Raw genomic sequence first — 16,577 nt, 5'->3', positions numbered from 1 at the left:
AACCAAGAGGTTAAAAATGGTTCATGATCTAATTGGTTGACTTTGATTTGTTAAGAACAAATTACAGAAGGATCAATCTAGGCCATCTGATCCAAGTCGGAAGAACCTATTAGCTGTATCGCAGTAGGATTATTCTTTCAATTTTGGTAGGGGGGGGGGGGGGCCTGTACACAATTTTCTCCTTATCATTCATAATTACCTTTATTGGGAAATTATAGTTGTTTTGAATTTAGCAAGGAAAATAATAATTTTGCGTTAATAACACGCCTTCAAGACAAAATTCTAGAAAGTTCCAAGAAAAAAAAGATATTTTAATTGTTAGCCTCATCTGTGAAATAGCAATGATTATAGCCATATGTTTATATAATATTATATATTGGCACGATTTAAGCTTCACTGCTCCAAGTCTAAGTGATCCTACTAGACATTTAAAATTAGATTCAGATACAAAATACTAATGATAATTGATGTTTGTTATTTCAAAATAATGTAGGACCACGTGAAATAAAGATTATACTTTCTACGCATTTAATAATATGAATTATTCAATGAGCTGCATTACACACAGACACACACACACGTGTATTTTAAAAGCCTGACTGCCAAGAGAATATTCCCAATAAGCACTCCCCAAAACACAGCAACTCATTGAATAATTCAATATATATATAATGCTTTGTTTGCTTTTATTAAAAAAAAAAATACACACACACACACACACATTTAAAACTACTTTGCAGAGTGCCTAGCGACACCTACTGATTATGAAAGTTAGTGTCAAACTGCAATTCAAAAGCGATAACATGCATTCAGCGGAATACAATAATAGCTCAGTTTTCTGTATCAGCCTAGGCTGGGCTTTTAAAAGGGAAAGGGGTGGCTAGTCTGGAAATGCAGTGAAAACAAGGGGGTGACAGGAAATGAATGCGGAAAGAGTAACACATCAGCAAACAGAACAGGAAAGCAAGGCCTTCCTGTGGTACTGCGTGCTTAGTAAAGGTCATCTATTGAGAACAACTGAATATTGCTTCTGAACAATATTTATGGTCTAAATGGCTGAGAATGATGGCTGATAGGCAATTTCTGGTACCGTACATATAAATGTAGAGAAATAGACATACTTTCCATATGCAGTGCTTGACTCGAAAGCGTCTTGTTGAATGGGTTTACAGTAATTAAAAAAAAAAAAAAAGCATAAGATCCGAATGCAAATAATTATACCTTGTTACTATTGCTACTTGTATGTATCATTTAAGTTTTTGTATAGCGCTTTTATTCAAGTGCTTCACAAATATCTAATATGGAATATATAGATAAGAACTAATGACAGTCTTTTCTATAACTGATAACTATTTCTAGAGGATGAATGTTTGTATTGGAAAATTAACCAGTTCACAGGGATTACCGAATGAACTTTTAAAGTACAATATGTTTGCAATTGTCACAAGGTAGACAAAAGTTTGGGTCACTATGTTTTATGTGAAAGAGGGTACCTTCCGCAGCACACTACTCCCTAATACCATGCTGGTACCTTGGCTTAATACTGATTCTCAAGGAACGAGACCCCTGTTGAATTACTATCACCTGTTCCAGTAGCACCCAGTCAAATACTGGCCAAGTCAAACTGGGTTTCTGAGATCTTATAGGTCAGAGACCAAAATGGTACGGATAGTGGTCCGGCAACAGATAAATTACCTGTTTCATTAAGGGTTTTTCCCTTAGACACAAAATGGGAAAAAAGCCTTAATAAATCTGGCCCAAAGTTAGGAATATATCCTTCTGGAATTTTTGGCAAGTGTCTAATCATAATATCAGTTTTACCAGATAATAAAGAAAAAAGGAGTATTTCTTAGTATTCAGAGGACTGGTTTCTCTATCTGCTCTTTTGGTGAATATAAAAGAAAATTGTGCCTTATTGTTCAGGAGTGTGTGAGAGTCGAAATATCATTTCACAAATGGTAATCATACTGGAAAAGATCAGATGCCAGAAATAATGAATTCTATTTCAGCTGTTTCCAGCCTCTCTTAACTTTACTCTTATGTAAAGAAAATGAACTTGGGATAATGAATTTCAGTTGTGTATATGGCCCTGTTACAGGCACTGTGCCTACTGCCTAGGAGCTTAGCCAACAAAGCTTAGGTGGGCATTCAGATGTCTGAATGTTCAATTATTTATTTCTCTACTACACTATCCCACACCCCATTATTTGGATGAAGTGGCTTTGGTCTTTTGTTTGTATTGTGCGCTTCTGATAAAATTTTAATGCCCTGGTTTCTAAGGTCTAAAATATATTTTTTTTAAACAGCAAACAACCTCCTGTAGTTTTGCACGAATGTTTGTAGTTCAGTGTGTAGATATAAAATGAAATATTGAGCAATCTATAATCTGATTAACACATTTTATTCTTGCTTCCTATAGATGTTATATGGGCTCTTGCACTCCAGGATATCAGCTCACATAAAATGTCAATTCAGCCCTCAAACCTAACTGGTTGAGACAAAGTGGATTTTTATTATTTTACTTCTTATGTTGTATAATTCATTATTTTAAGACATATGATGTAAAGCGTATAATCGTTGAAGTACAGATTATATAATTATACATATGCTAAACTTAATAACACTGTACTCGTATACAATCTGTATCCAAAGTGCTTTACAGACCAGGTGTACAGGGGGTGTGTTTGTGTAAGCAAATGATCTTACCTGCATCCCCCCTCCCTGGACTCATCCCCTGACTCTTCTCCCCTTTAGACTCCAGAGACAATGATCCCTGAGCCGCCACTAAAGAAGCCCTGTTCTCGATGTCCATCTGTCGTTTAGATTGTAAGCTCTACAGAGAAGGAACTCTATCTTCTGTTTATGTATAAGTGCTGCAATCACCTTATATCAATGTGTGTGTGTGTGTGTGTATGTGTGTGTGTGTGTGTGTGTGTGTGATATTTAGAGCTATATTTATATGTTGTGCACGTTTCTGAAAATAGCATTATAAATGTCTTTCAGAAATTATTGATTTGCATAATGCTAAACAAAGAATACATATTACAGTATTCTCTTTAGTGTTCGGAGTAACTGATGCGGCATGGAGCTGATTAGCAGATAGTAAAAATTCCTGAATGATCCTGATGTGTTGCATGCTCCCTGCTTATGCTCAGTTTGCCTCAAAATAGGTACAGGTAGGCTTTAAAATAATGCAGAAAACCAAATAAATGCAGAATCTGTGCAAATAATTCAAAGGTAACCTTTTCGGCATCCTAACAAGGTGATATTCTTATAGCTTCAGCTAAAATATCATTGAATGGCCTTGCAATGTTAGTCAAGGCCTTATTTTCCAACTTTTTTTTTTTTTTTTTGCACAAGCACAAAAATTGGAGAAAGATTTTATACATAATCCAAGTTTGCTTTAAAACACTCAGCAAGAGAAGGTTAGCTCCTGGTGAAGATAACCTGAAACATTTCTTCATCTTATAGAAATAATAGGCAGCCAAAAGGATTATAATATTACAAACTAGGAAAATAAAAAGTGCTTTTGCTATTATAATTCTTCAACAAAATTAAAATGGTTTGCTGAAATAAACTTTAACTTGATTCATGAAAAGCATGGAAGAGCTAGGTATAACATGCGTTGCGTGAAGAGGAAAGTATTTTTAAAGAGACAAAAAGTGCTTTATGAATTTGTCTAAAACAAGGTTAAAACATTTGTCCCTTTTGTTGCTTTCCTCCTTTTGGACCGCTTTAATCCTTGCTTTTGGCTGTAAATCATAATCCTACGCATTACTGAGATAAGGACCCATAGGACATTAGCGGAAAATGATAGATCAATCTCAGGAGTAGCGGTTACAGAACGAAACAATATGATTACATTACAGTCAGGCTGCTAGAATGAGGACTAGTTTGGGTTGGTTACACTGGCACATTGTTCCTTGGGTTTTACTTTGATTTTTTTCATGTCTATTCATCAATAGTTTTCAAATATATTATAAATATAAGATAGATTATTTATATATATATATATATATATATATATATATATATATATATATAAATTGATTCTATTTAAATATATTTACATATAGAGATAGAGATATATATCAAATGAGGTGGCTGTTCTTTAAAAAAAAAGTTTACAAATGATTAACCAACTACAGAAGTGAATTATTTTATTCTCAGAATAAGTAGCTTTTTTTTATTTAGCTAGTTACATTGTCCATGATTTTTGTAGTTTTGTCCATTGTCAGGGGGGAAAAAAAGTGTTTCAGCTGATTTCCTACCGCCATCATCATCCATTGCACTGTATATTAGGTAAATAATAGCTGTATTATTAAGTAACCCATTTTATTTCAGTTCATATAAATGTCTTATTTACTCTAGGTTTTCAGAATTTATTGCTATATTTGCTTTAAGAATGCAAAAAATCGACTTAAAAAAACTGGGAAAGAGAACAAGATAAGATGTCATAAACGCTATCTTTCTGCGTCTATTTGGTAATGTGAAGTCAAGGTGTGGAGTTATAGCTGAGCTCTCTATATGTTGCTGATAGCAGATATACAGGATTGTACACCCCGACAAAAATGCCCCCCCTCCCCTTTCCAAAACGCTGCTTCTTATGAAGCTCAAAGGGTACCTTTCCGCAGGTCTTCATTGTGAGCCAGCAACGCAAAGAGCATATCCGTACTGGACGATTCTTTGGTCGCAGTCAGTTCTTTAAGAGCATCCATCTTGCATTGTCTTCTCTCCCACCAAAGTGTGCAGAATAATGCTCCTCAATCAGGCTTTCCAAGCTAAACTTTTTAAAAAATATCTCCCAGTTCTCTCTTCTTTACAAGGTCCCGTTTCTTCCATTTACTGGTAGGAAGCGCCAGCAAATGAGAGCTTGGCTCTGGAAGAAGTCCCCACCACGTACATGATCCAAAAAGCCTTTAAGGGTGGAAGGGCACAGCTGTAGATGGCTGTGCGCCTGCGAATGCAGAAAGAGGGAGTTGCGCGAAGCTGGAGACAGGCACTGCTGAGGGAGCAGTAACCCTGGTGACTAAAAGTTCACACTATAGAAAGAGGATGGAATATCACGAGGAGCCGCAGGAGCAGCAGCCTGCAGAGGTGCAGCCCTCCGCGAGGCTCTGGGGGGCCAAAGAGAGGCAAAGGGATAGTTTGTCATGTTTATGTGTGCAGGCAAAAATAATGAAGAATTGCTCGATTGTCCCTGAAATACTGTAATAGGGTGCAACGGTGATTGTTTTTATCTGATGTGAGCTTCGAACGTGTTGCCCTGTGGTGTTTTAAAGGCGGCCTGGAAGAATAAGTCAGGAGCAGAATTCAGAAGGAGGGGGAAGGAACAAGAGGAACTGCAGCTGTTTTTCTATATTATCTATCTTTTCGATTCTGGAAACCAGTTTTAAACTATTATTTCTCCCATCCTTCCCCCCCCCCCCATCCCCCTCCCTTATTGCTCTCGGAAACAATTCAGAGCCTCCTCCTCCTCCTCCCCCTCCCCTCCCGGAACATTGAAGCAAAACCCAGATTTAAACAGTAAACGTATTCATTTGACGTCTTCTGGAATATGGTTTTTAAATCAAGTTGCCAATATGTCTTCTTCCAGTCTCAAATTTTAAAACTGAAACAATCCGTTTACTTAATTAGCCCACATCTTGGCCGAAACGTTTCTATTTCGTTTCAAGTTCACAATACATATTTATGGCCACACTGGGTTCATTGCAAAGCCTTCACTATGCATTGATTGGTGTTATCAGTAGAAAAGTGGAAATCCCTGTCTGTCGGGTGGGTGCACTGTTGCATATTGATGCTGGCGTTGGCACAGCAAGAGCAGTTGAGGCAAATGGCTGTGACACCCGCTTATCTACTACTTACCCTACCTGGCCTCAGTCTTACATCATAAGCTCTCTGGGAAAGGTACCTTGTAAGTAGGAGCTATGACTTTATTGTGTGAATAATAAATATCGCGCAGCAGTCATCGGTTGGGCTCCTTTAAATCAAGCTTGAGAAGTACTTAGATAAGGCACCTCCCCTCCCCAAAAACAAAACAAAAAACCCACTGGCTCCTGCAGAAAGTGGTAATGGTTACTTAGGAAAAAAAATATTCTTCCTTCTGAGTCAGTAGTGAACCACGCCGCCATATGGTTAGGGAACTTTCTGTAAAAGGTGACTTTTCAGAAACAATAATAAAACTACATTCCATCTAGCTGTGCTTCAAAAAGCCCTCCAGGAGAAAATATACCTAATTATATGTTCAATTATTAATGTAAACAAAACACTGCCCTCAGTTATGATCTAATGTTTTACTAAAAACTGTTCAGCATTTTGTCTAAAAGTGCTATAGCACTTCACCAATTACAAAATAATTTCATTGACATAATATAATTATACAGCAAATACATTCTTGATTGGGTGTGTAGTCCGGTCAATGACCTCATCCTGTTTATAAAGAATTATGAAAGAGTTTATTCAGACATGTATAATGTCAACACCTTACAAATTAATTTTATGTCTTGAAAATAAACATTTAAAATTAAGGAACTGTTTTCTTCTTTTATTTTTCTTACTAAGGAAAGCCTCTGATTATTTGTTGATCTATTCTGATGTTTAGACGTTTGCAAAATCCTTGAAATTTTGTTTTAAGAAAAAATGTCTATAAAATACTATTTCTTAAAATCACAAACAATTCTGCTTTGCAATATGATTCGCCAATTCTGTTCTAGTATTACCAAAGAAAAAGGTACTGACTAGTGTTAGTTACATTTGTAATTACTCTATGGATACTTATTTCATTATTCCCTAAGAATCAATGTTTTCAAAGCAGAGAAAATGAAGCTCAAGTTAATCAAGAACTTAGCCAACACTTTTTATTTTATCAGATTTAAAGATCAGTCATGTTTAGGTTGTATCTCTTGTATCCTTCGCTTTGTTTTTTCTGCTTTTTGATTATTTGTATTCTTTTTTTTTTTTTGCTCCATTTTGGCCTCAATCCTTAAACTTCCTGGACCCTTTCAATCTAGCCTAGTCTATCAGAACTAATTAAATTAATTTATTGTAATCCAGGGTTTCGTAATCTCAATGCCTTTCCAATAATCTAATTCAACTCGCTTGGGAAAAACTGAAAACGTTTCAGTGTGGGCATTTCCTGCCTTCAAACTGTGCCAAAGGGTCCCATAAGTGTCGAGAGCCGCTCCCTCCCCCAAGTCTTATTTTCACATTTCACATTCGCTTATTGTGTCTCTTGGAAAAAAAAAAAAAAGCGATATTAAAATAAGGTGACTGTCCATCCGCCGACTTCTCAAAGACAACTGTTTACTTTGGGAGCCACGGGCAGCTCAATAAAACGTTAAGTATGGTAACACCCTGATGAATTGTTTAGACACTGATCTTTAAAGCAAAAAAGGTATCAGGGGAAATCAAGCCTAGTGCTACTGATGGATCTTGCTGATGAATTCAAAATCAATGTCCCATTTGCCTGCATTTTCGGAGTATATGAAACACATTTTGGTGAAAGGTGTGTGATGCCTCAATGTTATTTCCAACTTTTAAGCTTTAATAATAATTTTATGTCATATTGATCGTGCACTCGCAAGAAGGCAAGCGACACTAATGGTATCCAACGAGGGACGCTTATGACCGATGAGTGATATAAACGGCATCTGCTACAAAAAAAGATTTAAGCTTAGTGGTTTATCAAGAGCAATCACAGAGAGAGAGAGAGAGAGAAAGAGAGAGAGAGAGAGAGAGGGGTTCCGGCCTTCTCATTTCTCTGACTTCTTAAAAAAGAAAGCACACTGATTTAGGAGACCATGAGGTCGGCCTGATTTCAGAAGTCTACACAGAATATTCATCATACATGCGATATACATTGACTGGAGATGGGCAGGACTTTGTATCTGAGCTCCTCTTGCATAGGCTTTTCATCCCTTGTAAAGATCCCAATCCCAGAAGACTGTGCGTATATATTCTCTGTATTGTTCCAAAAAAAAAAAAAAACCAAAACAAAACAAAACCCCCACTGCCTTATAACCAGATAAAACGAAGTTGAAAGAAAAACGGAGACTTTCTTAATATAAACAAGTGCTTTTAAATTTGTGCAGTTATATATAAAATATGAGGTTTGTTATCTGACATGTGCTTGGATAGTCCGGTCCAAAAGTATAAGAATAAGAAAAGTGGAAAGATTTTGGCAAGCTATCCACGTCAATTTAATTTTACAATCAAATACTCTTAAAATGTTATCGTATAACATCTAATTTAAATAGGAGAAATGTAAACGCACATGCTTATAAACCTTTATACAGAAGACCAGGTCCTTTTTTTTTTTTTTTTTTTTTTTTTAAGTGCTAATCATTTATTATTTTTTTAAATGTTGCATTTAATTCCTGGGGCGCAATCCTTTGTATGATCGTTTATAAATAGATCTCGAGTAAGCAGCACAAAATGGAAATGCCAGGCTCCCAGAGTATGGTGCTCAATATATGCTGTAAATTAATAAACAGACATCATACCTATTTTAGATTTAAAATCAGTTTGCCCACGCCTCTCTATATTTTATACGAACTGAGCTTCTCAGAACCTATGTGAGTACCACTTGTAACTGTTTTATTGTTAATAACAAATACGGATGTGCATATGGTTTAATTTTAAAAGTGAAAGCAAATGTAATATACAAAGGCTATCCCTAAGAGTTAGCTCGCATTAAATATGTATATCGTTGGTGTATAGCTTGCATTCAATTTCAATTCCCAAGTAATTGAAACTAGTTGATTCACCCAAGTCCACATTAACATCTTCTTTAAGAAGTAAATTCATTGCAAGCATCTTCTTATATAGGACCTGAGTCTTTTGTGGAAAATGTTTGTACAAAGCAGCAAAATGTTAACCGAGACAGAGCAAATACTTATTAGCTCAATCATATGGCTTCGGAATATACCAGTAAACACATTTGCCACGTTCAGACAAAACAAATCAAGTTTCTTGAAACATATCTTAAAATTTCCTAATTCACACGTTTCTTTCCATCGTTTTCCCTCCTTTAGGAAAAAATATTTGGTTAATGGAGACAGTAGAAATAAGCTAAAAGCTACAGAGCAAATCGTTTTCAATGATGATCCTTGCCTCATAACAATGACCTGAATAAGAAGTGGTCAGTAATTAAAAAATATGTATAGAATGACCTTGTCACTTTTTTAAAAATCTTTAATATGTGCTTGAAAATATTTTATTCACCAGTAGCTCTTGCCCAATTAAACCAATAGGGGATAAAATCAAATGCATTATTTTAACAAAACTAATGGTGATATGATAGCTTTATTTGCCTGAAAGTCTATTTTAGGTTAATAATTAGCTTTCTTTTATGGAGAATTTTAGACAATAGGATCTTTAATGTGCTTGTTTATGCTGTTTTTCTAAAATAAAGAAAATTAACACCTGAAACTGAAGGGTGGGTAAAGTAACTGAAACAATTTACAAAACCCACAGATGAAAACTCAACTACAGTTCAATTCTAGTGCATGCTAAATCAGCTTCATTTGTTTCTCTATTGGATCTTGGTGTCTCAATTTACCACTGCATTATAAACTTTAAATATGGCTTTATTTTGGTCATTCTTAGATATATTTTTCATAAAACTGGCTACTCAGTGTGCAAAATTTAGAGGATAATTTTCATACAACTCTGTGCAGCACAATATAGAGGTATATATGGCTGTGGGGAGATCTACTACAATATTTTATAACCTGCGCATAGCAGGTACATAGGGATTATAAAATAAGCATATGTTTGGTTACACTGGAATACCTGCAATGTATTGAAAGCACCTCCTTTTCCTACCTATTTTATAAACATATGTGCAAATATTTTATGCATGAAAAAAATATAATTTGCTTTTATAAAACTGATTTACACATGAAGTCCTATATTTTAAAATATGCACATGTAATTGAAATTGCCAGTTTGCTGGTGCTTCCACCAGTTCACCCAGTCTTTCTCCAGGTCATTAAGACCCTCATAGTTCTTCAACCTGAACTCATCCAGTTCATCTAGATCTCTCCCCCAACCATAGCAGACTACCGATGAATCTGACATTAAGTGGGCTAGTTAATTAGTTGTTATAAAATTGGCAAATAGCCAGATACTCATATAAGTCTCTTATAAAATAGCAACTTACATGCATAACTCTTGGCCCTATCCTGGAATGCCCCTAGACTGTCCCTTATTTGCACATGTAAATATGTGGGTTAATCCAAAAATAGGCACCTACTTTTGATGTATCTAAAATAGCATGTGCATGAGTACAAGCTACTAATGCATCAATATGCTAATTTTATGCACCTAAGTGCTTTGCAAATTAACTCATTAGTGATTATGTTCTTAGCACATGATGTGTCTTACACTACTGTTAGAAATGAGAATCAAATATTTTGGAGTTTCTCTGATTAGGGTGAAACCACTTGACAGAAACTCAAGGGCTCAGGTTTTCTGCTTTTAGCAAGTAATGGATCAATAAACTTTAGTGGCATCAGAGCACTAAGGAATAACTTTGGATACCTACCACAGATTTCTTAAAATATTTACGTCCAAAATGATGTTGGTTTATCACCTTTTTCCACCTCCTGAATACAGGTTTGGGGAGCCAGTGTAAACCACAGAAATTCATCTCAGAAGAGTTGTATCAAACTAAATGACAGTAACAATTTGAATAAAACTAGGTAATGAATTTTCTCTGGTGTGCTTTCATCTTCAGGGAGACCTTTCCAGCTAATAACCAGGGATCCATTGTGTTTAATAGAAATGACATTATGATCTCCATTATATTTAATTTCAGTGCAAAGCCACCTAAATAGGATATCATTTTTTTTTAATTCTAACTCACTATTCATTTGAACTGCAAATATGTTGCAGACATATGCAATAATAATTTATTTATTTGATTTATATTCTGCTTTTCAGGCACTTCAAAGCAAATTACATTCATAATAATAAAAAAAACAGTGAAAAAACTGCTTGTATTTCTAAGGGCTTGCGTCAACGTGAGACATAAAGGGTCAAGGGTAACATCACTGGTGAGCAAAATGTCTTTCCTCGTGTCAGTAGGGTGATACATTAAATTCCTACCTAACATGAAGTCTTCAAAACAAAAAAATATATATGTATACTTATGGTGTGTTGTCTTTCCCAATATCTATGATTATAGCCTGTCCAATATGACAATTCCTCCCTAACAGTTCAGAAACAAGGCTTTTTGCAATACCTGCTATCTTGGTTGGAGGCATGGTGCATTGAGAGATACATATTTTCATCAATATTCATTGTAGAGAAGATTTTTGCATATGGATACTAATTATTCCACCTGTCACTTAGGTATTTACTACTTGACAATGAATATGTAGTGCCTTAAATCTTTGATGCAGAAGTACCTCAGTTGCTATTTAACAATGCAGCCAGCAGGCTTTCATTGCCTCCGAGGATGTAAGAATCACTTAAGCTCTGACTGGGTAAAAACGGGCGCCTCATGCACCTGTCCTACCCTCCAGCGGCCGGTGTCTGCAGGTACTGCAGGAGCTGGAGAGAGGCAGCTGACAGACTGCTGATCCCGTCTCCTTTTTCAGGAGGGGGGAGGGAAGAAGTCTGTTTGGGGGAGGGGGGGGGGAAGCCTGGTCTCCATCTGACAGCCCTGAGTGATGGGGGTCTGGGTGATGGCCCAGATCGGGCTCGAGATTCGCATCTGTCCCACACAGACACTCAACAATACAACTCATTAGCCATGCATAAGGTGCAGAGAGGGCCGGGAAGGGGTTAAGTTTTCCCTGTCGCTCTGTTTCTCTTCCTTTCGCTGTCTATGGCAAGCAACTTACCAAAAAAAAGAAGGACCGCGCTTACGCGATCTTCAAAAACAACATCTTCTGAATGATTCCGGTCACAAACCGTGCGACTTCTATTTTAAAGACGATAAACTCCTTGGCCTATGGGCCCTCTTTCCCCAAAGGTTTATTCTCATTCCATGTCCGTGGAGGAAATATTTAGGCAATACTGCCTGAAAGAGTCCTTATTAAGAAGGTCGCGGAAGATACTGTAAGTTTCGCTGAGCTCTTTAATAGTGCCCTTAATGAGCAAATTAAGTTAATAGAGTCCGGATTAGATAATTTCCACCCCCCTATGTCCATTAGTCTCTTCTAATAGTTTCCAGTTAGACATATCATTTAAACAAACGCAACACTATCCATAGTCACTGAAGAAAAACGATAAAACAACGCCGCCCCCCCCCCTTTAATCCATTTGAGACACAGGCCTCTGCCTTCCATAAACTTGTTTCTATTTTCAGATCCCATAAAAAATGTATTAAGATGGAAGCCGAGGCAAAAGACAAGCTGACTTTATTCTGACATGAATATGGTAATCCAAACAAAGTGAGTAAAAAGATCCCTGGCCGAAAGAGCAATTTGCTTGTCAGCTGTAAACTCACTTAATGTTTTAAAGACCCGTGATCCGCTTTGTTTAAACGTTGAACCGGAATGAAAGCACTTTGTCAATTATTTTAACATATCGCCATCGATTTAAGGCGACGATTTCACGGTACATCGGTTCGTGGCACTTCCAACAGGAGGGCTAGCAAAGCCTGCAAAGAGAGGGTCTCTAATGTTCTGCTCGACTTACTTACTTGCAAAGCGGAAAAGGAAACATTTTTAAAAGGGAAAACAAAACCCCCCCCCAACAGCCTCCTACCTTGCTTACTGCCGAAGGGGCAGATTTCCGCAGCGTTTGGGGGATTCGCTCCTGCCTGCTCCAGTAGCATTTCTGCTTCTCTCGGCCGATGATACTTCCACTTTCAGATTTCTGGCGGAGGGATGCCTGCCTTCCAAACTGCAACCCACCTTCCTGTCGGAAACCTAAAACCCGCCTAAGGGATGTAAATCCAACACAGCCTTGGTCCCTTACCTCCCCCCCAAGCCCCCCCCCTCCCCTCCCCCCTCAGCCTCCAAGAAGATCTTTCGGAGCAGCCCGATGACTCGGGGGCCGAGCCGTGGGGCTATCCCGGGGTAGCCGTCCCACAGCTACGCCTCGGTCCAAAAGCGCAAAAGAACCGGAGGAGAAAAAGCTGCTAGATCGAAATAAAGATGCATAAACTAGTGAAACTTAAGAGAATCACACACACACAAAAACCAGACAACAGAAATGTGGCAAGGGGAATCGCGATTACAATTCCTTTAAAATAGATGGAGATGAATTATCAAAAGTAGTCTAGAAAGGTTAAGGCAAAGCAGCATCTTTTGAAGAGGAGTGGGGGCTGGCGTCAGCTGACCCCCGATTGCCCCCGGCTGTGCTTTTTAGCATAATAAAGCTCAAAAGGGGGAGTAATTACAGCTTTGCCTTGTCCATGGTGCTGAAAGGACGCGATGCCAGGCGTGCTGCCTATTTCCAAGGCTTCACCCAGTTCAGTACATACCCATACACGTGTCCATCTTTCACCAGAGACAATAGTCACAGGGGGACACCAGCGTCTGTTCATTGTTTTTATGCAGATTACCCTTTCGTTAAAATTCATTTCTTTTGTCTCCTACAACAAGGGCAACAAAAGTCTATTATTGTTCTCTGTTATTCACTTGTCTGGACGTTTTTCCCCTCCTTAGAGATACTAGACGCAGCTGACAAGTGATTTCCCCTTTTTCGTGTAACACTATGTACTATGCTGCAGTAAGAGTTTACCCCCAAGTCTTAATATATTATTTTGAAAGAGCTCTTTGTAGCAAAAAATGTTCACGGACTTTCCAGCAAAACTATTAAATTCCATAATCCTATTGGCTTATCATTCCTTTTACTTCTTATTTACTAAAATGAACTTTTAACTGCTGTGTTGAGAAGGGAAAAACCTATAAATTATCATTTGAAAATAATCTTATTTTAGATATGAATGAATATAATTTGGGATTATTTTACCTCTAACCTAAAAAAAAGGTTAATTAATAGTTATTAATAATAATTGAATAATTGTGTGCATATCTGTGTTTTATGTTTAGTTTATTTTTAAATATGTTTAAAGTCGTTTCTTAAAGAAAAATGTAAAAAAATAAAAAAGACACTAGCTAGCTAAGTAAAATCTTGGTAGTGTTAACATGCATTCATTAATGAGTGAGCCATTACTAAATGATTATTAAAAAATAATAAAGTTTAGGCAGAACAAATGGTCAGTTTAAAGGTGATGCTCTATATGCCTCAGAAATCCCTGCTGAACACATACTGAGTTAGAACATTTTGGATTAAATCTGGCATTCAGAAGTCAGGAATGTTTTCTTAAAGGAAATTACGTGCAGTAGTTTATAGCAGGCGCTTGGGTCCAACGCCTATTCTTTCTAACGAACGATTTTCCTCCGAAAAGGGAATGAAAGATAAATAACATTTAGAAAACTGGCAGGTATCAATTTAATGTGTCCTTCTCTGGGCTGTTAAAATGTGTACTGCATCATTTTTGTAATTTTGTACAAAAGCGTATTCTAATAGCTTTATGCAGCAAACTTTGTAAAATGATGAATCTATTGGCTATATATCGTATGCTATACCATGCATAGATTCTGCTGTACAGAATATACTTATTGCACCTTGCAACTTGTGAATGAGGATGGGTTAGATGGCACACTAAGGAAGGAATTGTAAGAAACTATTTTTTTTTGTCCTCCTAGAGATAGTTTCCTAATTATGCCAGCTCTCCGCTGTGGTTTTGGATTTCAGCTTTCTTCCCCAGCAGTCTTGTTGGTTAAATGTGGGTGGTTTATTTTCCTAATTAGTTAATGAATTTGGAAAGATAATGCGATTTGAAACGCCGATTTAGACGGCTGTAGTGTGAATACTCGTGTCTGCCTTTTGATTCTTCTGCCCTTCCGGTGTGTCCTTTTAATTAGCTTAATTTATGATGGATACATGGAGAAATACAAACGGACGGGCTTTATAGGATGCTTATAACCCCAGAGCTAGGGAAATATTTGCGGAGAAATCTCATTCACAAATATAGAAAAAATGTGTTATGAAACTACACCGAGCAACAAATTATGGCAAAATTGCTTCCAAAAGTAAAATTATTATCGACTTTTATCAATCTTTATCATTGTAGAAGTGCTAAATGACAAAAGAGTGCTCTTTTTTAGATCTTAATAGGTTGAATTCCAGTACTAGTCCTAAATCCAATAGTAGGAACACTCAATTCAGCACAACTCTATGTAAAATAATAATTAAATGCTACCAGTTCATAGCATAGAATCAGAACCTAAAACTGTAATAAAAAAGAAACTGGGAGGTATTCATTCTAGTCTCAGATGAATCCACAGAAGCCCTCATGTATATACCATAGCTGATGTGTTTGTCCAATTAATGTCCTCTCTATCTTAAATCTTGTATGTCATTTGTTCTTCTTTCCCATTTACAGTTTCTCTATTTTCTTCATGCCAAATCGTGTCTTTGAAATTGAGCCTCGAAGCCGACTTCTTAAAGTGAACTGTTGTGAGTGAGTTCCTGCTTAACTGAATAATAAATAAATACAATAAATAAATAAAAGATGTTTAACCGGGCATTGAGTGTTTGGGGAAAAAGGACCGAGGAAAGGGGGGGGGGGGAGGGGGGCAGACACTGACGGGGACACCTCAACAGCATCCAAAAACCAATTCAGTGCCAAGTTCTGTTACTCTCTCTCTTAATTGTGATAAGCAAAAGCTCTTGTTTCAACCCTTACATAAAGGCATGTTATGTCATTCTAGCCCGGCACAGGTAACATAACCTAACTAATCACATTGTCTGATTTTCCATGAAACTTCCCATCCGCTTGATAATTATGGTTGTTACAGCAATCCCCATTAATATGGATCAATCCTTTTACCTCCTGATCTGAGGGGATTACAAATGAATAAAATAAGCTTAAAAGGAGACCAGAAAAACAACGACATACGTTAATATTTCCCTTCCGACTAGCACAGGAAAGGAAAGAGGGGATCAGGCTGTGGGGCCACAAGCCTCCGCCAGTACAGTGTGTGTTGTGTTGTTTTTGTTTTTTTTTTTGATTTAGAGAGCCCTGCGTGATTTAATGGGGAAGCGGGAGGGGCTCTCAGCGCACCTGGTGCTTATCCGGAATAATATCCCATCGGTACCAGCTCCCGAGGTGAGAGCTACGCAGCGTTTGAAAGGAGAAAACGTTTCCCGCAAAATGGGCCTTACTTTATTAATTCACTTAACATGAAAAAATGTGTGAAAAATTGTGTGAAATGTTTTTTTTTCTCGGCGCAGAGCAGGAACCTCAATGCAGGCAAAGACTGAGCTGATACCAACCGATGGTATCTTAGCATCCTAACTCATTTGGTTAACGAATTTATGACGAAACATTTTTCTCACTCAAGTTGACTTTTTTTTTTTTTTTGGTTCATTTAATCTTGTAAAAAGAAAAAAAAAAAAAAGAACATGGTGTGCCTGCGTTGGGGCTGGATGGGGTTGTTTTGCTCTTGGTGTACTCTATGGGCATTGGTAACACTGCGCTGTGCCCTACTTTCCGACAGTGCTCCTTATTGACAGAAGGTTTAATTCTTTTTACAATCCCTAGAGTCCCT

At 37.2% G+C, this 16,577-nt stretch overlaps 1 protein-coding gene across 1 annotated transcript in view; it reads right to left on the bottom strand.

Moving 5' to 3' along the window:
* LHX3 (LIM homeobox 3) overlaps positions 1-4,718 on the bottom strand; it is a 39,275-nt gene extending 34,557 nt beyond the window's left edge. Inside the window, exon 1 of the mRNA XM_029613702.1 lies at positions 4,625-4,718. Within this exon, the coding sequence (XP_029469562.1) occupies positions 4,625-4,718 (94 nt within the window). The remainder of the gene's footprint in view (positions 1-4,624) is intronic.
* Between the last annotated feature and the right edge of the window lie 11,859 nt (positions 4,719-16,577).

Source organism: Rhinatrema bivittatum, chromosome 8, assembly GCF_901001135.1.
Source record: "Rhinatrema bivittatum chromosome 8, aRhiBiv1.1, whole genome shotgun sequence".
NCBI classification, from domain to species: Eukaryota; Metazoa; Chordata; class Amphibia; order Gymnophiona; family Rhinatrematidae; genus Rhinatrema; species Rhinatrema bivittatum.
Note: the sequence above shows the minus strand (reverse complement) of the source record. Positions and strands in the feature narration are given on the sequence as shown.